Here is a 23,760-nt window from a genome sequence, read left to right on the forward strand (position 1 = left end):
ACCACCAGCCAAGAGGAAGACCAGGACCAAAGCATAGCCGTCGCAGAACTGACTACCTCCTAATAGTTGTCAAAGTATTGGACGGTGAAATTTCCGGTATCGTCCTGGGTGACAACAGCGTAGAACTTCCCAGCACCTTGGCCTGAGGTAAAGTCAATCACGGCAGCTTCCCGGGTAACAGACTGGTAGTCGACAATGACACCCGCCTCGAAAGTGCTCTCCAGGATGTAGAACTTCATCTTTGGAGTGAGCTGGATCTTCATGTTGTTGAAAGGGTTGGTCTAGAATGCCATCATGTCAGTTGCCATTATGATGTTCACAAGCAGTCAGGCATCGATAAAGACGAGACATACTGAGGCAACAGGAGCAACCACTCCACGGTTGTTGACCTTTCCAAGACCAATTAAATATCTCTCATTTGGAACTGGAAAGTCCGTCCCCGTGTCGATCTCGTACGCACTCGCGACCGCCCTAGGAGTGGATTGCGCTATTGTAGGAAAGTTGCGTTTGATCACCATGTTGAACGTGTCTACAACGTAAAACAGCATGAGTAAATTAGAATAGATTCTCTCTGGATGTCTCCATTGATACAATGACACATACCTCCAGCCGTCGTGCCTTGGCCCAGGCGAGCTGGCAAGCTCATCCCAGTATTAACCATCACTCCTGGTGCAGGTTTGGCAGTGGCGGTTCCGACCCCTGGGAAGATAACTGTTAGTTACAGCTATGACAATCTGCCAAGCCGACTCAACATCGATTGCGATCCAGATAGCTTGCTCAATCACCTACACGCATAGTAATCAACACCAGTTTTGATATCGAAGTACCCGTTGTTGGGAACAAACGTGGAATACCAGACATTCATGAAGACATCCGGAGAGGTTCCAGAACTGCTGAGAACTGGAGGCTCCATGAAGACGGCATAGTTGCTATCAGCGCCACGCTTATTTTGAAAATTGATCGTGTAGGTGGTAGTCATTTTCTCGGTAATCGACGTAGTTGCGTTGTCAAGGAGGGTTTATCTTTGTGCTTTGGGGATGTGGAGCTTGCGCAAAATGTGAATCTCTTGATGAGATGGAAAGATGAGTTGAAAATACATGGCAGCTTAGACCTTTAAATAGACCACTTGTACAGCTGTAACGAGTCTATCGCTCTTCCAAATTGAGGGATTCCGGCATCTGGCTATCTCTGCCCAGCCAAAAAACTGCGAGTCTCCCAAGCTGAATCCTCTATTTCGTGTTCTGTTTGAACCCATGTTTGCCTGCTTCTTTTCTCTTAACTTTTCCCTTTACGGCAAATGATGGCCCAGCCAAGTAAGGAATTGCATGGAACTATTGCTCTATGTCTTAGAAAGTGTCAGGGTCCGCTCCTCGGACCTAGATCAATATAGCACAAGCGATTGGGAAATGGTTGTGGATGCCAGCATACTTTAAGACATTTACGAGTGGCTGAGATGATGGCTTGTTTTGGGCGTGGAAACATATACCGGTTGCTGGTGAGTAGTACCATCCATAACTACGTTGCATGTTACCCTAACTACACCAGAGTCTGTAGCTATTTGTCGGTCAGATCATGATATCCGTGCAGTATAGTGACTCCGTTCTACTCAGATGTTCATTCAAGAGCAGCAACATCATATGCAGTTGATCGGCTATTATTGTAAGAATGTTGCATTCAGCTAAAACTAGAACGCCACCATTTCACGATCGAGGCTACAGGACCTAGACACAGGTACGAGTACGTGGCGAAACACTACCACACAGAGCCCTCCTTGCTTAGGGCACGATTGGCTCGGCTGTGGGCATTGCTCCTTAGTCGCAATGTGACGAGTTAATCATGTTGATCTGCAGTAGCTACCCATACGTCTACGCTTGCATCCTGAGCACTGATTATGATATGTGACTATCCATACAGAAAAAGCCTGCTGCCGAGGGTGAAAGCTCGCCTCTGATAGTAGACCAATCTAGATAGTGGGTGACTAATTCCCTTGAGACCAAAACAGGGTCCAGGAGGCTGAAGCGAATCGGATCCCGATGTATTCAGTTATGGCTTTGAATCGTGTACCACAACCATTCCAGAAAAGAATAAACGAACTAGTATTGGCAATCTTCAGCTCCTCACATACACCTACAATCAAGTCGTTCTTACTATGTGCAGCTGTCATCTAGCATAGACTCTGACATTACGAAGTGTGAATTATACCTTGTTATAGTATTCTAGCCATTTCATTCGATATATCAGGTATCAATGCTGTAACGTTGGTCAATTAATCCTCGAGTCTCTTCACACCACTACGGCTACAATTTAGCCATTGTCAATTATATTGCTCACAGGCATGAACTGGTCTGTGATCAAAGTCCGGCATGCATTCACTCCATATTCCCCACTACCCTTCCTTCTTTAGCCTTTGTCGCTTTGCAAGAGTTAGGAAGCATGGGGACGTTGTCAATCCAAGGAATAGTTACCCTTTGGTTACAAGATTGGATGTTATTAGACAACGCAAGCCTCCAAGCAATTGCATACTCAGAATATAGCCCGATTAGTCACGGGGAACGGGTGCTCAAAATCAAGATAATTACTAGTCTCAAAATATTATAGCATTGTTTCGCATCGACGTTTCTTCCCATTTCCCTCGCATGCTGATGCATAGGCAAGAGCTCGCAACAAATTAATAGTTCCACTTCTTAAGGCTTCTGCGAGAGGTCCGGTATCCGCAGTTCCTGCTTTACGTTTCAGGAGAAATTTTAGAGCTTGCTACTATAGAGGATAGGCATATTAAAGTTGTTTCAGTCGATGGGAATCAGAAATAACATGATGTTGCCCAGAAAAGCACAAGAACCCTCACAGCGTGGAGTCCAAGGGCGATAGACGACCGTTGGCAAACCCACCACCCAGCTACTCAGTCATACATCATTATCTGAAAGGATTCGGCCATGAATCGTCGTACAAAGCGACCCGGCAATCAAAGTCCACCATAAATTGCTCTGGGTTTGTTGCGTAGCGAGAGGCTTCCTCTTCCGACACCCTCCTACCATTAAGGTCACAAAGAACCCAGCACTTGAGATATCTTTCGAAGTTGTCAAAGAACGCTCTGCGTCGTTTATCTGACCAGATAAACTCTATGTATGGCCATGTTTTGGTACGACCAAGATCCACCAAAAATGAGCCACGATAGTTCTTTGGCTCGGCATCACCTGGGAATAGTCTAGCTCTTCTCGCGATTACCATCTTACGCTTTATATCTGGAATATCAGATAAGGCTACCCGGTCCGGGAGGTAGTCCTTGACGATGGCCCAGCGGGAATATCTTTTGGTGCTCCACTTTCGCTGGACGGGTCGGAACTGCTCATCGGATAGTTTAATCCACCCGTGGCATTTGACTGCCCAAGTGCCGTTCTCACCCATGCTATCCAGGCGGGCAAGGCACGGCATTCGTGGGAGAATGACGTAATGTATGGCCAGTGACATTTTGACACGCCAATTGAACGGCAGTAGTCTGGCTTATACGTCCACGTTTGAAACTAGCACGGGAAATTAGGACAGGCCCAAGGGAGTGCTATCAAGGGAACATACGATCTTAAGTGCATATTGTTTCCCTTCAATATACACTCTGTAAACGACACCCTCTCCCCCGCAACCAAGTAGCTCTTGATAGCTAATGTGTTTGTCGTAATGGACGAAGCGGCGCAGCATAGGCCTTCCACGAGGCTTGCGAGACGGATCATCCCAAGGGAGCTCGGAGAGAAAGCGACCGATCATGCTATCATCCATTTTGGTATATACTCGAGGAGGCGAGAGAACGGCAAAACTCGCTTGTCACAACTAGTGGGGCAAAGCCACGAGGAAAGCAAGCTTGGACATGTAGCAGCTTACATAGAGCAAGAGCACTTTTGTGACTGGTGTCTTTGAATGCTTCACATACCTCGGTGGAGTCTACCCCTTGAGACTCCTAGCGGACGTATCGTTGTTACGATTGTTCCGCCGCGGGCACGTGTCGCACGCAGCCTAAGGCTGTATTTACTCCGAAAAGGAGAAATTATGATCCGCCCACGTTGACTCTCCCAACTATCAATTACTTCAGGTTATCTTAGACAACAGTTCCATTCTTCGTTAAATTCAACAAAAATAGAGGATGCAGGATTCTGATATACAAAAATGATAGGAACCACACAGACCATTCAAGATACTTGGATCATCCAAACAGCCAAGATCTTCACAGACCAACGCGGTGGACACATCGTGCCTCTTTTCAGTGAGCCCACTGTCTCAACCTCATTCCAGGTGGGGTGCGGAGATTCTCTGGAACTGAACTAAGTGGGCTACTGTTGGTAAAAGAGATATCAATCTCTTCCTGGCACCTTGGGAGTGTCGAAGAGCCACTTGGCCTCTCTAGATGGGCATCCGCTGGAAGGCTTCTGCTTATTCTTCCGGTTGATGAGTGACGGTAGCTATCGCCTTCCTCTATCCAAGTATCAAGGCTGAAATATCTCCCATCTGCAATGGATATATCGCAGCCTGGTGCAGCTGCCATCATATGTAGCCACCAAAGGGCAAGCTTCACCGTTAGAGTTCCATCACCATGCGCGGTCCATGGAATAGATTTCAGTTCCAAAACATACTCTACCTCGTTTTTATCATCTCTATATGGCGAACTGCTACTCTGATGTACCACCGGTGGACTGCTTTGCTGTTCTTCGGATTGCTCACTAAGCTGGCCTGAACCTTCTTCTCCGCCATCCAGGGACATGGCTGACAAACCATCGGAGGCACATGATACATCTGATCGATCTTCAGTTTCTCGTTGACTTGAAGATGTGCTTACTTCGTCACTAGAGAGGGCTTGCCGAGGTACAAACAATCCAGTAACAATAGGTATAGGCTAACGACAGGATCGTGTCAGAGCGATACCTGATTCAATTGGCTGCCGGGAAATTCTCACGGCAACCATTTCATCTTGGGTGATGATATACCCATATCGAGTGCCCCAAACCTCTGCACAATATGTCGTTATTTGGAACAATGGCCAAAACCACTCATGTCGATCTGGTGTGTTGGATGACCATTTTTTGGATAATTTGGTCTCCCCGGGGCAGAGGTTCAGATAGCCTCCAGTTGCCCTTTGGGCTCCAGCCCAGTCCGGGAATTTCGTGGTACCGGATGTTCTAGCGGAAGGATTTCTAGATTTTCTTGCTCTTCCACCACGAGTCATGTTGATCGCTATTCCAGATCTATCTGGGTGTAGATCTTCCAGGGCTCTTGCGAGACTCTCGTTAACCGGGGGCACAATAGACCGTGTCATAAGATGCTCGAAAGAATCTTCGTCGAAGATCTCTTGCTCGAGTCCAGTAGGCCCTGGAAAAATATCTGGCAGCGGGTCTACCCAGTGTCTGTCTAGGACATCCCCATAGCAGTTATTCAGGTTTTCGATGTTGAAATCCCTCCAATCCGTGATCTCGGAAAAGCCTTTCTCCTCACATTTGGGAGGAGGGCCATCGAGGGAGTTATTACTATCAAGCGTTGGGTTTTTCCGAGTTAAATAGTCGCGCAGTGAATGACTAGGCATGGTGAGGTAGAAGGGCAGAACGGGCGGTTTCTGTACTGATACAACTCTCCAAGTTCAATTTGTGTCAGGCAAGATGCAGAAGTTAGAGGACATGATATAATGAGGTATATATAAGTTCTTCTTGATGAGCCCATAATGTAACCATTTGCTGCCCGATTATACTCGCCCAAGTGGGATGGCATGTTCAGCCTTGCGTCTGAGCGCACTCTGTAAGGATACACTGAACAGATGGCACGCTCTGTTTGGTTTGATATGTGCAGGCTGCGGTGTTCTTTGAATCATACGTGAGTTCTAGCCCTCTTCAATTGTCATCCATAGATTTTGTATAGTGATTTTAAAGGAAGCCTTCGTTTTATGAATTGTATTGGTCTGCAAGGTACAGTACGGGCCAGCCTCCTCAATGCTCATGCTACCTCCGGCATCAACGTGTCCAATTCGCCAAGATATAACTGGCATATTATCAGTAAATTAAGCGCCCTAGTTCGAGCAATTCATTCGAAATTCAGTCATTCTTCCATTTATTCAACAAGAGACTAGAGCCTCAAGGCTGAGCGGAAAGCATTAGGGTCTGAGCACTGGTCCTCGTTTATAATTAGCTCCACAGATACCCAGGAATATAAGCATCGTAATGTCCAGGTTATAGCGACTACTTCTTCTGTGAGGTAGTTTGCTTGGTTCTCGTCTTGATGGTAAGTGGATACGATTTAGTGAGTGGGAAGGGTCCAGCAAATAGGTACGGTACAATCAGTGACCGAGGTACGTTTGCGCGGGTCTATGTCACTTGGTGCATAGTTTCTTGTTGCTGAGCTGATAGCTGTATGGTTTATGAGTGAAAATTATGTTGATTCCTACCTAAACCCTTCGCTGAACGGAGGCGCAGATTGCAAGAGCATGAATCAGGGATAAGGCAGATGTAGGATTGCCGTAGTCCTGGTCAGTTAGCTTTTGGTATTGAATTCATTCTTTAATCTGGAAAGCACACCTACTCTTCCAAAGAGTTGTTGAGTATTGCCTTCTGGTCTAAAAGGAGCGGCCAGTTCGATACAGGCTTACTTGATGACCTTGTTGTTCCAATTCTGCCTGTATAAAATACCGTTCTCAACATCTCTCACAAGTCTTCTTGGGGGTTCTCAGTTCCCTTCCTGAGTCTAAAGGTCTTGTAGTAATATTGTCATTGGTATTCCGCACGGGTATATCCATATAGTTCCGTCGATGCGTAAGTTCCTGTGTGGTCTGTTGTACTCTACATCCCCGGCTACTCAACACCGCCGCAACAGTATCTGTTGTCATGCTTAATATCACTCGGCCAAAAGTACCAGTTGATACATGGCTCGTGTCTTCGACTCGATATGCCCTACCAACATCTGTCATACAGGAGTGACGTACTATAACAAATTATAGTGGCAATCAACCAACTCGAGGTAATCAGCAGGCTCTGACTTTTGGACCCAGGGTAGGAGGAGATCGCGACACTTATTCAATACTTTTTTCTTGACACCAACATGTTCACCATCTGTCAAGCACCCGGCAGTTCCCATACATGTTGAAGGCTTTGATAACTCTGTCCGGCTGGCTCAAGTGACCAGGACCTCTGTGTGACGAATTGTTCATAAAGAGCCTCGCTCCAATATTTAGCGATGGCCGGCATCCCATCCCAGAAGACTTTGTATATCGCACTTTCGCCTGCTGCCCGAATAACGCTGAAGCAGTTCACGAATGTCTTTGTCGCACCATGCTCGTCACCAAGTAGGATGGTTCCCAGGCGAAAGCATGGACGAAGCCGCCTTTTGCAGCGAATTAGATCCGCTTTCTGTAAGCTCCTCAGCGTCTATTTTCGAATTGACCGGCTAGCTCCAACGGCCAGATCTGAGTGTATATACGCCCAATGATCTCCGGGAAAGTAGTTGATGGGTCATCCACCTCCATAGACGCCCTCTGATCCAGTAATAGGCGAGTCTTCATCACCAATGCCATGGCTGTCAGCATCTGCAGAGACAGTGCAAAAAACACGCGTCATATTTAACTCTATCATGAGCAGTTCTTTGCTAGGGAGTGAGTGGTCTCCGGTTTGGGGTCTCAGAAGTGCATACATGGCCTGACCGAATGTATTTCCTGACTATAGACATGCAAATAGCATCCGCATTGTAATAGCTGAGAGTGATAAAGGCGATGGTGTTTTTTTGGGTATCGTGTTGAAACTACACGCAACAAGAACGTGTGTCTTTCCTATACCAGGATACCCCTTGATCAAAATGATATTGTTCGGGAGTACTGGAATACCCCTTTACTAGAAAGCTGAAAAGAAGAACCAGATCGAATTGAGATAGGCAATCTGGCGTTCTGGTCATTCGACACCTGATTGTAGGACTTCGTTGATCGCGGTCTGCATGTCGAGGACGGCAGGTCTAGCTATTTTCTTAGATGCGGATAGACCCCAGTCCCAAGTCTGGTGAGCCAGGAACAGTCTGAAGGGTGACAAAGCGTCGAAAGACAAGTAGATACTCTCCTTCAGTTGCACCGGAAGGAGTAGCTATATGCGCCCGGACCTGATGTCTTCCCGGCACATTTCCCGTACCAGAATCAAGGTGAAGTTGGCTGTTCTCAAGAACGCTGATATCTGTCAGCCATAAGAACATGCCCGTAAGTGAGTCAAGCTCTCCCACTCTAAATGGCGTCTGCTTGAGAAATGTCAAGTGTTCGTCCAGATCGAGTTCAGGGATTGGGTTCATGGCAAATAGACGAGGAATATTTCATTCATTAATAGCTTGGTATTGGAAATTTCGGCCTTTTCTGCGGTAGCTGGCCCTATCAAGAGTGTAACAGAAATCACACTTCTCGAGGCGGCTAGTACGATAGTCCTTCAACTGATGAAGATATAGCCCCCTTGAAATTGCCTCGTATGTCCGCGAGGTCAGGGCTTCGGTGGTCCCCTGACCGGCGAGTTGATCGAACAGCCATCGTTTAACATGCTCGTTACAGATATAACAGAAGCTTCCCCGAAATATTTGACCCGGTCAAACGAACTTGGGATTGTTTTTATCGTCCCATGACCACCAACCATCTTCCTCATTAAAACAGCTATCAACACCTTGAGACGGTGCGAGCAAGCTACATAAAGCATGATTCCAGCTGTGCACTGATAAAACCCGGTCAATCTTCGTAAAGTAGGCAAGTTGCAGGGCTACCAATAGCTCTGCCGTGCTCTGTCACCAGGAATCTCGTCGTCGCTACCCCGATCGATCAATAGGGCAAAGAGTTAATATCACGCATACTAAGACTTGCCCTGCGGAAGAGTTGCACCAAACAATGGACATTTCGCGGTAAGGGAGAATCTGGTCTTTGACAATGGGCATCATGGCTCACATCTTAGGGCTGCCGGGTAAAAGGTAAGCTAATTGCTCTGGCCCTGAAATTGGTGCTTCTATATCATATGGAGTTTAGCGACTGGATCCCTCCCTATAATGGTGTTCCATTCGATCTGGTCCTTGATCGACTATGACAGATGGGCTCGCAGCAATATTGCTCTTGAACTGTACAGCTTGTGTACAAAAAATCTTTCTTTAAACCTTAACCCCGGCATGATAATGTCTTCGTGGGGAAATAGTGGCACAAGCGGATTGTACCTGTATTTATCGTTGTCGTAGCTGTGTGAAGAAGTGTACCGATATCAACAACCGCATAGAGAGAAACTTAAACCCTACCCACTTCTCCCAAGCCAGGCAAATCCAGGTATTCTACTACTAGCTAGAGCCTTCTTTGTCGTATCTATGACGATGATCCAGAAAAGCAGCGCTGCTGGCAGGATATCCACGTCGATAGAGGACACGGTGCAGACAACGAAGGCACCAGCCTAAGTCAACTTCAGCCATCTTAAGAGGAGCTGTCTTCCTCCGGAGGAGGTGGCAGCAGGCGATTTTCACCCGAGGGAGGCGGAGAAGGGCTTGAGCTCCATCGCCTGAAAGGGTGCAACGCCGGGGTTGAAGGGTTGTGTTTCTGTTTCCTAATGAGCAATAGCTTTCACCCATCTTTGCAACGTCGTTGACCGGTCCAAGGTCACACATATAGGCCATAATATGATTGTCCATACTGAGTTCAACATGTCTCTGGGGGTCAAGTGAAATGGCAGATAGCTAGTTCTTCAAGGTATCGAACTTGCCACAAAGTCGTTCCACTCTCTGCTCAGAAAAGCCACAAAGATGTTCTATATCCCCTACTCATCAGATTCTGAGAAGCAACAAACAAAAGCCAGTGCTGGTGGTTTCATTAGCAAGCGGCCCAACTGTATCATCACCAGTCCTGTCATTCCACATTCTCTCAGCGGGTTTAATCGGAGATTTGCTGTAGCTTCTTGCTTTTGAAGTCTGCTTCGGGACTTGTTAAAAAATCTATCCATCCCTCATTAGCTCATAAAATGTATGAATAACGAAGGCATATCGATCGACAACGTTTCGCCTTGGAATTATAGGAGACGGTAACGCTCTCTCGTTCAACTTGATCGTCTTCAGATAGGCAGAAGACCCACTTCCTCGGAGTCTCAAATGTTTTGGACGCTGATACTTTTGGGGATGAAAAAATGCTCCTTGGCTAAAGCGACTAGGAGGACTGACTGATGGCCTCTGACAGGTAGAATTGATACTGAGACCTCCTGGGCTGCTGATCCATCTGCCGGCACCTCCCATACATGTTGAACGCTTCATAACCCTATCCAGCTGGTTCAAGTATGACAAGGATTTCTATGACGGATCGTTCATAGAGATCCTCGCCCCAATACTTAGCTATTGTTGGTATCTCTGCCTACGAGACTTCGTATGTCCCACTTGAGTACAGGCATCAAATTCGACATCCTCGTCTGGTCAGCTTTTCCAGAGTCGCTAAGTAAGTAAAGGTAATTTCGGACGCAGGAAGCTCGCATGGCCGCAGTAGTCGATTCCGTTTAACAGCTCATAGTCAGAAGGAGAGGGCATGGCTCTGCCGAGCCAGATAGATCACCAGTAACCTTAATTGCGAGTATAGTTTCGTAGTGCTGTTTCGCCGATGTACCTTTCTTCAGGCACTGTAGAAATGCTAGATTAACCATGATACTTGTCGCAGGTAATGGATACCCACAATCGATCTCTCAAGTGCGATGTTTGCAAAAAGCTAACAGCTGTCTTGAGAGTAGGAGATGTCCACCATCCCGTCTGGTGGTTTCTCGAAAAGCGTCTTGGCGCAGCGATTGCATGGCACCTACAGATCTTTAGCATTGTTCTGTCGGTCCGCAAGCGGAGTGAAGTTGGAAAACTCACCGAGGTAGGACTGGGAGGCAGCGAACTCGAGTAAACCACCCACACAATATACTATTGGTAATGAATGGGGCTCATTTTCTAATAGACATCACGCTGTTTTGTGATGGCATTTCAGTAGTGCAATCTTAGCGAGCGGGTATAGGGAATATTTTGTCCAGGAATATTGAGACGGTTGTATCTTCCCATGTTGCGATGGCGCTCTTATAAGTTTATAATTCTTTTGAACTAGCCATGACGTAGAGGATCAGCGATCCATAGCTACGTCGATTTTTTTGTTTGCTGTCCCCGGATGAAAGAACCGTAGCCTCTTGAAATCACCCAGCACTTGTTGCTCAGTTCCATAGTCGCTGGTATTTGCGGTGAACGAATAGACAATGAACTGTCTCAACACTATCGAAAGCCGTACATAGCTTTATGGAGATGCCATAGATATCACTAAGCATATCTTTGCGGCATTCCTTTGCTTTAAAGTCAGCAGGCCATTTGCACGCTCTCTCTCTCAACCAGTTGGATATAAGAAGGTAAGTTGTGGCTCATTGATGTCTTTGGAGACAAAACAAGTTGTAAGCCACTATTTGACCTGTTGGCAGGCCTCTTCTGGTCAAAAGTATATATATAAGTGTGCATAGTTTCAGTTAGAATATGAAAGTAAGCACAGAGTTCAAAAGACGCTTTCTCGTCTCGTACAGGTCGATATCGAGGTTCATGAACTACTCAAGGACATTGTATTTATACAGGAATGGCTAGATGAATAGCTAGGCTGAGTTCACTCAATAACTTCCTTCCATTCATAATTCCATAGAAAGACATATCTCCCATTACCCATCCAGAGTTAATAAGCCCATTCATTCCATCGAACCAGGGAAATTCCTTATATCATGCAATTCCAGCAAAGACCACACCTACAAACCATTGCATGAACAAGAATTCAATAATTACCAGGTGAACCACAAAAATCAATTCCCAAAAGCAGCCCAAGCCTGCAAAGCCCCCATCAGCGCAACCACGATGCCGTTACTCTTGACCCCGCGTTTCAAATACCACCCGGAGCTAACCCCCACAATAGCCGTCATCAATGCCGCGACAGCCCGGTTAATAGGGTCGTTCAACAGAGCCGGGTTTTGCGACCAGCTGTAGTTTATCAAAGCTACGGGTTTGGTGATTAGCAATCGTTATTTCATGTTCTTCATTTTTTTTATATGTGTGGGAAGCAATAGAGGTTACGAATTCTCGGTTCTTAAGAACGTACCGTTCATCAGAAAGAACCCACTCCCCTGGAACCAGCCTGCTCGGGCACAGGTGTAGGCGAGATTAGGGAGAGTGCGGGCTTGGGGGAGGGATTGCCAGTCCTTTGCTGAGAGCTTTTTTCATATCTATTGTTAGTTTTTGTTTTTTCTTTTTCTTTTTCTTTTTCTTTTAGGGATTTGTGGTCGAGGTGTATGTACCGTGTGGCCGAGGGAGATTAAGAGCCAGCCTACGGCTGTTGACTGAAGGGCTGTGGGCATCTTGGTTTGGATCTTGTTACGTGAATTGGAGCAAAGACTATCGTGAATGTTTGAGGGAACTTCAGGGGGATTGAAATGGATAAATGAATGGTGATTTGTGCCAAGGCCGAGGAACTCGGTCCGTTGGTTGTCGATCTTGCAGTTAGTGGTCGAGTATGTCCGGGATGAATTACTATTTGGGTATAAAATGCGTACATGAATGGAATCGAGGTAGAGAGAAGAGTCTTTGGAAGTTACTGAGCCCAAACTGGTCCGGATGTTTCTTGGTTTTAGCCGCCAGCCATGCTTAGCAACATACTAGTTGAGGGTATACAAGTCAATCCAATATGCACCAGGCCCTCAGATCTCCCATGTATGTACACCAGAATATAGCCTATAGTCCTTGGGATATATGCGTCAAATGAACGCCAACCACACCAACTCCGCCATGCAAGGTCACTCGGACAGGACAAACAAACACAACCATATATATGCACCTGAGTCCCCGCAATTATTTCTCGGCATACTGTTCGTTGCTGGCCGCCCGGCGACCCCATCCAAAGAAGCCGCCGCCGCCGCCAGTAGCGGGCTCCGTAGATGCCTTATGGAGACTGCCCGCGGACGAAGGGGATCGAACAAGGGAATTCCGGTCGCCGTTCTGCGACGGTGATCGCTGAGACGCGGCGATTAACTTCCTCATTCCCTCCATTTTCACCTTCATCTCTTCCAACTCCTGCTTCGCTACCGCCTCCGCCGTCTTTGCATTGACCAATTCAAGGAGTAGAGCTTCATCTGCAGCCGGTTTGTTGTTTTCCGTCGACAGAACGTTCTGCAAACCGAGACTACTGGTCCTTTTGGTGAAAGTGCTCTTCTGCGAGTTGGTGCGGACCAGTCTCAGCTCGCGCAGTCCGCCTGGGATACCCTCTCCCGGTTCGCTGACGGGCGAGCCGTAATCTGTTGGTGTCTCGGCACTACTTCGGGGGTTTCGAGCCGTGCGCAATTCGCGCAACATGCGTTCGAGCCGTTGCCGTTCGCGGTAGCCATCCTGAATACGACCCCGCGCTTCGCGCACCTGCTCTCGCAGTGAGCTATTCTCTTTCTCGTGCTCGTCAATCCGGCGCGTTAAATCAAGACACCGGCCGGATTCCACAGAGTGCATCTCCTTCCATCGATTGAGGTCTTCCAGAAGCTGCTGCTTGGTTTGGCCAATTGATTCTCGAGCAGGGGCCTCGGTCGCTCCAAATCGTTCTTCCGCCTTGGTGATCAGATCGGTCGGGGGACTGTCGAGCTCCTTAATGTAACCCAGCATCGATTTAGACAGTTCCCGATCGGCTTCACGCTCTTCGCGCTCTTGTTGTAGTTCCCGAGTGAGGTCCGCATGCTGTCGCTGTAAGTCACTGAGTGCCATGAGCAAGTCTTCAATCTGCGTGTGCAGATCGCGATCCTTGTGCTGAGACATGACGGACTTGACACGCGGCTTCGGTGCATCAGTGGACAGATCTGTCGGAGCAGTGCTCGCATCCGACGCGGATTCGATTGAATTGAGCGTCGAAGTCATGCTTTGTTTAGAAGTGGTACGGCGAATGCTGGCCGAGGAGCTAGCGTGGTTGGGGTTGAGGGTAAACGGCTTGGCAGAGGTGTGAGAGCTAGACCCCGCCCAGAAACGGCCCAGAAACCGGGACGCCGCAGCTTGCATCTGGGGGAAGGAAATGCCGGTCGGCACGCCTTGGGACTGGTTGTAGCTGGCCTCCAGGGTCTGGAGACTCTCCTTAGTAACCAGCGACGTCAAGGAGACGAAGTCGTTAACGAAATCGTCCGCGTGGCAAGCATATCTATCTCGGTTAGGCAGAGGTTCTCCCGGCGGAAAAGAGCTGCGACTTACGTATCCCATAAGCTCCTCGATAACAACAGCTGCATAACGTCTTCAAACTCTGCGCATGCCATGATCTTTTTCTCATTGCGCTGCATAAGCGACAACGCCACGCGCATCAAAGTTTCGCAGGCGCCTTCGAGGAAGATGACATCGTAAATCCGGAGAAGCATCGGCATCGGACACGCGACCGCAAAAAATGATAGGAACCATTGCGATACGTAGATCGGCTCGACGTGCAGCGATTCCAGGTGCGCATATAAGGCCGGGCGAAGACGGGCGAGAAGATTTTGGAACTGGTAAATACGGAGATGGAGCCCAGATAGATCCGGAAGGTAGCATGTGCGCATGTCATAGTGGTCCATGAGCCTAATTCGTCAGTCTAATTCCAGTTCATGGGGGAGCAAAGGTTGGCTTACCTTACAAGGACGCAGAAGGCTTCGGCGTCTGTCATGTGCATCAACAAGGGACCAACCACGAACCCCAGGCCCTGGCAGTAACCAATTTTGGTATCGTACAGACTGAAACACTTGAGTACTCGAGCGAGCATCTGCTGTCCCTCCCCGTTAGGATCACGGAACATCTCCACATTAGGGAAGCTGCGGCCGATATCTTTCCCGATCAGTCCTTCGTATGGACTTGTCTCGCCGCAAAGCCGCTGGTATTCCGCTAACAATGTCGTATCTCGAGCTCCAGCCAAGCTGGGCCAGACGACCCCCCGCAGAGGAGGCGGGATCCCACTGCGGATCTTATTCGAGGTCAATGTTGGCAGTCGCTGCGCCGTTTGTGGGTAATCGGAGACCAGGGCCGCCCAGAACTCGAGCTCAGTCAACGGGGGCGGAGGAAGTTGGGAGTATCGCAGCGACCGGTGATCATCATTGATCAATTGCTTAACCTGGCGCAATGACTGTGACCGGGACTTCCTCACTCCGCGAAACTGCTGTGCTTGCAACCTCGACTTAGGATCAGTTGCCAGGGCATTGTTTTCCTGCTCCAGCCGAGCTAAGAGAAGCGAGGTAGACTAAAACTGGTCAATTCCTTCTGCCCTGCTTTTTTACCGCCCATCAACATCGTATGATACGCACCTCATCGGACCCCTCCCCACGCGGTTCCTGCTCTTCGGATTTGTCCAATTCCCTCCAGTCCACACCCTCGACCTCGCCGCGGAAGATTTCTTCGCTACTTCGTGAAACAACCGAGGCGCGGTATGTACGGGGTTGCAGAATCGGTTGTTCCGAGTCTCGTGTGGGTGTGGTATTCGTCGGGTCATCCGCATTTACGCTGTCTCCCGGTGGCGACGTCACTTCGATCGGGGTCTGAGGAATGTCAAGCGTCCGCCAATCGGGCTGTGTATGCTCGGAACTCGATTGTACGTCGGATAAGGGGACGGTCACCATTGAGTCGGAATGTTGATGAATCGTAGGGATATTCTTCGGCACGCCGGGCGAATGGATTTGGGTGGTGGGCTCGGAGTTGTCCATGATGTCCGAGTTGCCTTTTCTTTCTTGTTTTTAAATTTTGATATAGAATTATGGAGGTCAATAGCTCATCCCTCAGGGGAGTTTCTGGCGCTGATGAGATGACGGGGTTTGAGGGGAACGAGGGGCTAACGGAGAGCGAGCAGACGATAAGAAGAGTGGCGACGATCAATCAAAGCAGTGGCTGTCAATAATGACAGCATTTCTGAGTGCGACCACAGTGAATGGGAAAGACGGTGATATCGTAGCGGGGTGCAGAACGAGTGGAAGACAAGTCAAGCACAAAATAAAATAAAAAAAATCCCAAGAGAAAGAGAAGGGGGGAAGAAAGTTGAGTGATCGGACTCCTGAGGAAGAAATAATGACAGCAATGTAGAAAGTTGTTTAGCTTGAGTAATTAGTGTCGGTCGCTACAATCGTACTAAACCCGCTAGTATTTCCATAGTCGTTAGTACACGGTCATGACAGCCAACCTCAGGGGAAATTCAAATAATTAGCACTTTCGTCCCCCCCCCGAGTCCCTAAGAGTCTCGTCTGCCGATCACTTTCAATAATTATCTCCGCTTCTCTCCTCATGGATTTCCTCTTCTTCTTTGTGACTCTCATCGTGCGGAACTGTAAGGATTGTGAGTTGGTAGACATGATACCATACTCGATCCACCGCCTAGATCAGGTACTCGGTACCTCCAGGCTACTTCCACCCTGAACCGAACCATGGAATACGGCCGGGGCACTCCAAGTCTCCAACCCCGAAAATAGATCTTCTCATTCTCGAATCTCGACCGACCATGGATGGACCACTTAACCCTCATTCTCATACCAACGTCAATCTATTGTATTGAGGGGGGGGGTAATCTCCGAAATTCAAGACGAAAGAAACCCTATGGAAACGCCGTGGAATCAGTGGGTGCCCTGGGATTCTCTGGATCCGGTCGATCCAGACCGAGTCTCCACTGCACTATAATGGTCCATAACAATTTTGAACCCTGCAGGTGATGGGTGTGGTTATCCACTTCGATACGGTGAGGAGACGACGACTTAGAGCTTGGACATGGAACCCCCGAGGAAGTCATTGCGGCGATGATCATATCGATTGTTGCTGGCCTGTTTGCACTTTACTTTGACTCCCCATGAGCCCTGTGTGGCATACTGTACTAGTACTGTATGTCTGTACTGTACCTGCATGTAGTCCCTTGAGGGCCAATCCACTGTACAGACAATAGAAATTCCATGACTGGCTCGTTAATGGCGCTTTCCCCTGAATGTAATAATACTGCCCAATAACGAGTTTCATGCGTTTCGGGTATGATGGCGCTCAGATTGATTGGCTGGTGTGATCCCTGGCGCGACATCATTGGCCACCATGTAATATCCTCTGTATCGGGTATTGTATGCCAAGGCCAGCCTGGTTTGCTCGCCGTTGGGCAACTTCTCTTTAGATTACCTAGGTAATTAATATTAATATCCTCAGATAATTAAACAGTAAAAGGAGAATTATGAAGCATGCGGAAGTAATAACAATGGAAACTTCCATCATAACTTTAGAACATTCATTCTCTACAGAGCTAACTCCAACGGGCTAGTGACTCGAGCAGTTAGAGTGCTTGGCTATAGCTTCGGCCGTTTGGAGGCAGTTAGTGCTGTTGTGTACAAATATATCTTTCCGGAAAGGGGTAAATATCCGCTGAACCCACTGGTCGTACTACAGAGCCGAACAGCCATTATCGTTCTAGATATAGAATTTTCTTTCTGTTCTAAGACAGGATCAGAGCCTTTCAGTCAAACACAAAGGATACATCGACACTGTGTTGTGTAACATGAGCAATACTTCTGTATGGATCATATTGATCAATCTGGTTGTCTAGGGAAACTGGGTGTAGAAGACTGTAACGAATCACGTAGCCCTATTTTCTTATACAAAAGGTGAGAGAATAGTACAATGACAAAAGATAAGGATAGCCGCGTACTCCGGAGGACTCCGTACCCTCGCGATGTTCAGAAATCTTGTCTGGTTCGTGTCCAGACGGACTTCCCCTCCCCCGCGCCCCCTGGATGTTTTGGTTACGGTTTCCTGTTCGGGCGCAAGTGTTTAGGGATTGCCCATTGCGGCCAAAGCTCCGCCACCACGGGGCGGAACAACGCTGAACCGATGGCGGAAAGACAGTTTCTGCCATCCACCCATCAGTCGCTATCGGCGCGTCAACAACAGAAAATCAACACAAGCGACGACAAAGGAGGAGTTTCTGACTGGGGGACTTTACTGTGGTTTGTTTGTTTATCCCCAACGCCACGCAGCTTCTCTTCCTTCTTGAGAGGGTTCATATGCCCTCTCTTCTATTTTTCTAATTTTTTCTTGTCATTCGTTGCGCACGTTCAATCTGTAATTTCTTCCTAACTGTTCACTTTTCTCACCATGGACGATTCGATATTGGATGATTCCGTCTTTGAGGATGACGGAAGCTCTGACTTTGAGCCAGCCCCCGTATGTTGGACTCTCATGTTGCTCAATCCATTTGTAAATACTGACAGTCGCATAGAAGCCCAAGGCGAAGGCGGCCCCCAAGAAAGCAACTGCGCCTAAGAAGATGACGCAAACAACCCTCACAAGCAAAGCGACCGGAAAGGCCGCGGCTTCAAAGAAGCGCGCCAAGCCGGACAGCGACGACGACGACGACATGTCAGACGGCGATCAGCTCGATGATGACGACTCCGTCCTGTCACATACACCCCCGAAGAAGGCGAAGAAAGCCCCCGCAGCGAAGAAGGGCGGCTCCAAGCCTCTCGCAGACCTGGAAAATGAATCCTTCACGAACGATGCTGACGCCGGCCCCAAGGACTCGAAGGACTCGAACGTATCAGAGAAGTACCAGAAGGCAAGTTGCGTCCCGGACAATTGCCAGTCGCGAGCTAACCAAAGATGCAGCTTACACAACTTGAACATATCATTAAACGTCCGGATACATATATCGGGTCCATCGAACGTACTTCACAATTAATGTGGGTGTACAGTTCGGAGTCGGAGGGGATGGAGTACCGTGAGGTCTCGTATGTCCCTGGTCTCTACAAGATTTTCGATGAAATCGTCGTGAACGCCGCCGATAACAAACAAAATGATTCTAATATGGATGAAATGCGTGTCACCATTAACCGGGAAACCGGTGAAATCAGCGTGTGGAACAACGGCCGCGGTATTCCAATCGAGATGCACGCGAAGGAGAAGATTTACGTGCCGGAACTCATTTTCGGTCATTTGCTCACCTCGTCCAACTACGATGATACCCAGCAGAAGGTCACTGGTGGTCGTAACGGTTACGGTGCCAAGCTCTGTAACGTCTTCTCCACCGAGTTCAGCATCGAGACTCAGGACTCGCGGCAGAAGAAGAAATACAAGCAAACATGGACCAACAACATGACAAAGATGGGCAAGGCGAAGATTACCGACGCCAAGGGCGACGACTACACCAAGGTCACCTTTAAGCCAGATTACGCCAAGTTTGGAATGGACGGCATGGATAACGATTTCGAGGCCCTTGTGAAGCGTCGTATTTACGATTTGGCGGGAACCGCGAAAGTGGCGGTCAAGTTGAACGGTAGCCGGGTGCCCGTCCGCAACTTCAAGAAGTACATGGAAATGTACACCAAGGCGATTCGCCGGGAACGTGGGGATGATGGCCCTGCTCCCAAGGATGAGATCATCACCTGCAGCCCCGATCCTCGCTGGGAGGTTGGCTTTGCTGTCTCGGACGGTTCCTTCCAGCAGGTGTCGTTCGTGAACTCCATTGCGACGACCTCCGGTGGTACCCACGTCAACTACATTGCCGACCAGATCTGTTCCAAATTGGCCGATCAAGTGAAGAAAAAGAACAAGAATGGTGCCACGTTGAAGCCAGCTCAGATTCGGAATCACATCTTCATTTTCGTCAACGCGCTGATTGTCAACCCGGCCTTCACCTCTCAAACCAAGGAGCAGCTGACCACCAAGTCATCTCAATTTGGCAGCAAATGTGTTCTCGAAGATGACTTCTACAAGAAGATCTTGAAGACGGACGTCATGTCGAATATTCTGCATTTCGCTCAGCAAAAGGCCGACCAGATGCTGAAGAAGACCGATGGTGGTCGCCGCACTCGCATGAACAATCCCAAGCTGACCGATGCAAACAAGGCTGGTACCAAGGATGGCCATCATTGTACCCTGATTCTGACAGAAGGTGACTCGGCCAAGGGTCTGGCCATGGCCGGCCGTGCGGTGGTCGGTCCAGATCTCTTTGGTGTTTTCCCCCTTCGAGGAAAGCTGCTCAACGTCCGTGATGCCACTTTCGAACAGATCTCGAAGAACGCAGAAATTCAGAACATTAAAAACTTCCTTGGTTTGCAGCACAAGAAAGAATACACGGACACCCGTGGGCTGCGTTATGGACACTTGATGATCATGACCGATCAGGATCATGATGGTTCTCACATTAAGGGTTTGCTCATTAACTTTTTGCAAGCTCAATTCCCGAGCTTGTTGAAGATTCCCGAGTTTCTCATCGAGTTTATCACCCCTATTATTAAAGTGTGGAAGGGTGACCCGAAAAATCCGACGAAACAGCGCTCGTTCTTTACCATGCCTGAGTATGAAGCCTGGAAAGAGGAGCACAGGCACGAACGCGGCTGGGACCACAAGTACTACAAGGGTTTGGGTACCAGTACCACCGAAGATGCACAAGTCTACTTCCGTGACCTTGACCGCCATCTCAAGGAGTTCCACACCATGCAGGACAACGAGGTGGGGCTGATTGAGCTTGCGTTCTCCAAGAAGAAGGCCGATGAGCGAAAGGAATGGTTGCGTCAGTTCAAGCCAGGTACTTTCTTGGATCACTCCGTGTCCAAGATTACTTACACCGACTTCATCAACAAGGAGCTCATCCTGTTCAGTATGGCGGACAATATCCGTTCGATTCCTTCAGTCGTGGATGGCCTCAAGCCCGGTCAACGTAAGGTTCTCTATACCTGTTTCCGCCGCAACTTGAAGAAGGATATGAAGGTGGTCGAGTTGGCGGGTCACGTTTCGGGTATGACTGCGTATCAACACGGTGACGCCTCCCTGCAGCAGACCATCGTCGCTCTGGCACAGAGCTTCGTTGGGTCCAACAACGTCAACTGTCTGGAGCCCAGTGGCAACTTTGGTAGTCGTCTTCAGGGTGGATCCGACGCTGCCAGTGCTCGTTATATCTACACTCGTCTGTCGCCGTTCGCCCGACGTGTCTTCCATCCTCATGACGATCCCCTACTTACGTACAATGAGGATGACGGGGCCAAGATTGAGCCGGAAGTCTACGTGCCCGTGGTTCCCATGCTCCTGGTCAACGGTACTGACGGTATCGGTACCGGCTGGAGTTCATCCATCCCCAACTACAACCCCGAGGACATCGTGGACAACCTCAAGAGACTTATGGACGGAGAAGAAATCCGACCCATGCAGCCATGGTTCCGCGGATTCACCGGTGAAGTTACCGATATCGGTGGCGATCGCTACAAGTTCAGTGGTATCATCAAAGAGACCGGCGAGAAGGAAGTTGAAATCACCGAACTTCCTATCCGGACCTGGACCCAGGACTTCAAGGACAAGCTGGAGGAGATCATCAAAGCTGAAAAGGCCCCCTCATTCATCAAAGACTACAAGGACTACAACACCCATACCAAGGTACATTTCGTCATCCAGTTGGATGAGAAGAACATGAAGGGTGCTCTGTCGGAAGGCTTAGAGGAGAAGTTCAAGTTGTCTAAAACGGTGGCGACCACCAACTTGGTGGCTTTCGACCCAGAAGGTCGCATCACGAAGTATGCCACGGTTGGGGACATCCTCAAGGAATTCTATACCTATCGCCTAAAGTTCTACGAGAAGCGCAAGCAGCATCAGCTCTCGCAGCTCCAAAAGGAGCTCGACAAGCTCAGCAACCAGGCGCGGTTCGTCCAGGAGATCATCGATGGGAAGTTGGTCATCTCCAAGAAGAAGAAGACTGTCCTGGTCCAGGAACTGAAAGATCAAGGGTACAAGGCATTCCCTAAGGTGGCCGAAGCCGTCAAGGCTGGAGAACAAGAACCGGTCGTCGAGGAAGAGAGCGAGGAGTCTGACTCTCAGGACACCGAAGTCCTCTCTAATGCCTACGACTACCTTTTGGGCATGCCCATTTGGTCTTTGACGCAGGAGCGTGTCGAAAAGCTCCGCCGCCAGATTGGCGACAAGGAGGTTGAGGTCGACGCGTTGATCAAGATGTCCAAGGAAGATATCTGGAAGCATGACCTGGATGAGTTCATCGCTGAATGGAGATTCCAGCTCGAGGATGAACATCGTCGCCTGCGTAAGGTGGCTATGATGGGTCGGCGCACCTCCTCGAAGCTCATGACGACGGCGGGCCGTGGAGCAGGAGCGAAGAAGCGCAAGGCCGCCCTTGGAGATGATCCGGATGATGAGGACTTTGCTGCGCCTAAGACGAAGAAATCCGCTGCGGCCAAGAAGCTGCGCCTAAGGGAGGCCTCCTCAGTTACCTGAACAAGCCGGCAGCGAAGTCTAAATCCCCGCCCAAGGAGGAAGATGACTTCGACGACGACTTCGATCTGGAAGTAATTCCCAAGAAAAACCGTGGAGCGTCTAAGTCTCCCAAGGAGGAGGATGAAGATGAGGATATGGGTCTATCAGAAGTCGAAGAGGTCATTCCTAAGAAGAGTCGTGCAGCACCCAAAGCCGCCGCTAAAACCGCTTCCAAAGCGAAAGAAGTGGATGAGGATGTAATGGAAGTCGAGGCACCTCCCAAGAGAGGCCGTCCAGCGGCCAAGGCCAAGCCTAAGCCTAAGCCCAAGGACGACGAGGACGAGGACGATCTTGATGATGACGACTTCATGGAGATCACGAAGGCCGAGGCTGCCAAGTCGTCCGCTCCCCCTAGCCGGTCTCGCAAACCTGTCAAGTATACCTTGAGCGACTCTGACAGTGACAACGGAGATGATCTCCTGGGTGATGTCAGCCAAATGGTCAAGGGCATCGGCGCCAAAGACAGCACTACGGCCGACTCCCGTCTGCTTTTCTCCGAGCATCAGCCCGGAAGCAGCTCTGGGTTGCAGACCAGCCTCCCAAGACATCGAGGATCTCGTCTGATCTCGACGATGAGACTGATTACGGGAAACTCTTGCCCTCAAAATCTCCACGGCGATCGCTGCTAGTGAAGCCCAAGGAAGTGAAGGTGTCGGATGATAACGTCGCCGACGAGGATGACGATGAGCCTGTGAAGCCCGCCGCGAAAGCTAAGCCCGCCGCAAGGGGCAAGGCGGCAGCCACTGCCGCCAAGCCGACCGCTACGAAGGCGCGCGGTCGTCCCAAGAAGGATGCTGCTGCTGTCGCTAAGCCGGCTGTAGCCACCAAACAAACCACTCTGTCCCCTGCTGCCAAGGCATACGCTTCCAAGCAAGCGAAAACCACTGCCCGGAAGAAACAGTTAGCGGATGACTTGTCCGATGACGATATTGACGCCATGGCCAATGATATCTTGGACTCTCCCGCTGGGGGCAAGAAGGCCGCCGATTCCGAAGATGAAGAGGTGCGTCCTGCTCGGAAACCCGCTGGTCGGCCTGCGCGACGGACTGCAGCAGCCAAGAAAACGTACGTGATCGAGGATGACAGCGAGGACGGAGGAGACGCCTCGGAAGATGATTTCGAGGACAGCGAGTGAGGTGGCGAGGTGATGGGGAGACGTTGAGCGTCTAGACTTCATTTCGTGATGGTGCCAGGCTATTGCCGCCATTGTTATTGTGTTCGATATCTCTCTTTCTCTTTCTCTTTCTCTTGTGTTTCTTGAATTTGTAATTTGGCGTTTCCTCAGGATTGCTTCGGCCTTAGGGGATAGCAGTAATATAAGGCATTTACCACCGAGCACGAACCAGCCATTTGTAAGCCGGCGCGAAGTCCGAAGCCCCACGACAAGCTCTTTTTCTCCGACTCGGTACATCGGCCGTAGGGAGGCGGGCCCGATAACCCATTCAGGTAGTCTTGAAGGGTTTCCATGCAGCAACAATCACGGTCTTGTCTTATCACACTGGATCC

The 23,760-nt window shown here is 49.3% G+C and overlaps 6 protein-coding genes across 6 annotated transcripts; 1 reads left to right on the forward strand and 5 right to left on the reverse strand.

Moving 5' to 3' along the window:
* Positions 1 to 59: 59 nt before the first annotated feature.
* ANOM_007144 (uncharacterized protein) lies at positions 60 to 979 on the reverse strand (the record flags this gene model as incomplete). Its single annotated transcript, XM_015552400.1, has 4 exons — positions 60 to 281; positions 354 to 529; positions 604 to 699; positions 790 to 979. The coding sequence occupies 4 exons, from the start codon at positions 977 to 979 to the stop codon at positions 60 to 62; spliced, it is 684 nt and encodes a 227-aa protein (XP_015406113.1).
* A 1,934-nt stretch (positions 980 to 2,913) lies between these two features.
* On the reverse strand, positions 2,914 to 3,468 carry ANOM_007145 (uncharacterized protein; the record flags this gene model as incomplete). The annotated part of the gene is made up of 1 exon (XM_015552401.1): positions 2,914 to 3,468. The coding sequence occupies one exon, from the start codon at positions 3,466 to 3,468 to the stop codon at positions 2,914 to 2,916; it is 555 nt and encodes a 184-aa protein (XP_015406112.1).
* A 1,411-nt stretch (positions 3,469 to 4,879) lies between these two features.
* ANOM_007146 (uncharacterized protein) lies at positions 4,880 to 5,563 on the reverse strand (the record flags this gene model as incomplete). Its single annotated transcript, XM_015552402.1, has 1 exon — positions 4,880 to 5,563. The coding sequence occupies one exon, from the start codon at positions 5,561 to 5,563 to the stop codon at positions 4,880 to 4,882; it is 684 nt and encodes a 227-aa protein (XP_015406111.1).
* Positions 5,564 to 11,804: 6,241 nt separating this feature from the next.
* ANOM_007147 (uncharacterized protein) lies at positions 11,805 to 12,353 on the reverse strand (the record flags this gene model as incomplete). Its single annotated transcript, XM_015552403.1, has 3 exons — positions 11,805 to 11,995; positions 12,098 to 12,209; positions 12,294 to 12,353. 3 exons carry the CDS (start codon positions 12,351 to 12,353, stop codon positions 11,805 to 11,807), a joined length of 363 nt encoding a protein of 120 aa, XP_015406110.1.
* A 490-nt stretch (positions 12,354 to 12,843) lies between these two features.
* On the reverse strand, positions 12,844 to 15,683 carry ANOM_007148 (putative GTPase activating protein (Evi5); the record flags this gene model as incomplete). The annotated part of the gene is made up of 4 exons (XM_015552404.1): positions 12,844 to 14,164; positions 14,215 to 14,571; positions 14,622 to 15,223; positions 15,288 to 15,683. 4 exons carry the CDS (start codon positions 15,681 to 15,683, stop codon positions 12,844 to 12,846), a joined length of 2,676 nt encoding a protein of 891 aa, XP_015406115.1.
* Positions 15,684 to 18,093: 2,410 nt separating this feature from the next.
* On the forward strand, positions 18,094 to 23,389 carry ANOM_007149 (DNA topoisomerase 2; the record flags this gene model as incomplete). Its single annotated transcript, XM_015552405.1, has 5 exons — positions 18,094 to 18,162; positions 18,218 to 18,562; positions 18,604 to 22,206; positions 22,251 to 22,737; positions 22,785 to 23,389. The coding sequence occupies 5 exons, from the start codon at positions 18,094 to 18,096 to the stop codon at positions 23,387 to 23,389; spliced, it is 5,109 nt and encodes a 1,702-aa protein (XP_015406114.1).
* Between the last annotated feature and the right edge of the window lie 371 nt (positions 23,390 to 23,760).

This window comes from Aspergillus nomiae, assembly GCF_001204775.2.
Source record: "Aspergillus nomiae NRRL 13137 chromosome Unknown contig00169, whole genome shotgun sequence".
Taxonomy (NCBI): Eukaryota; Fungi; Ascomycota; class Eurotiomycetes; order Eurotiales; family Aspergillaceae; genus Aspergillus; species Aspergillus nomiae.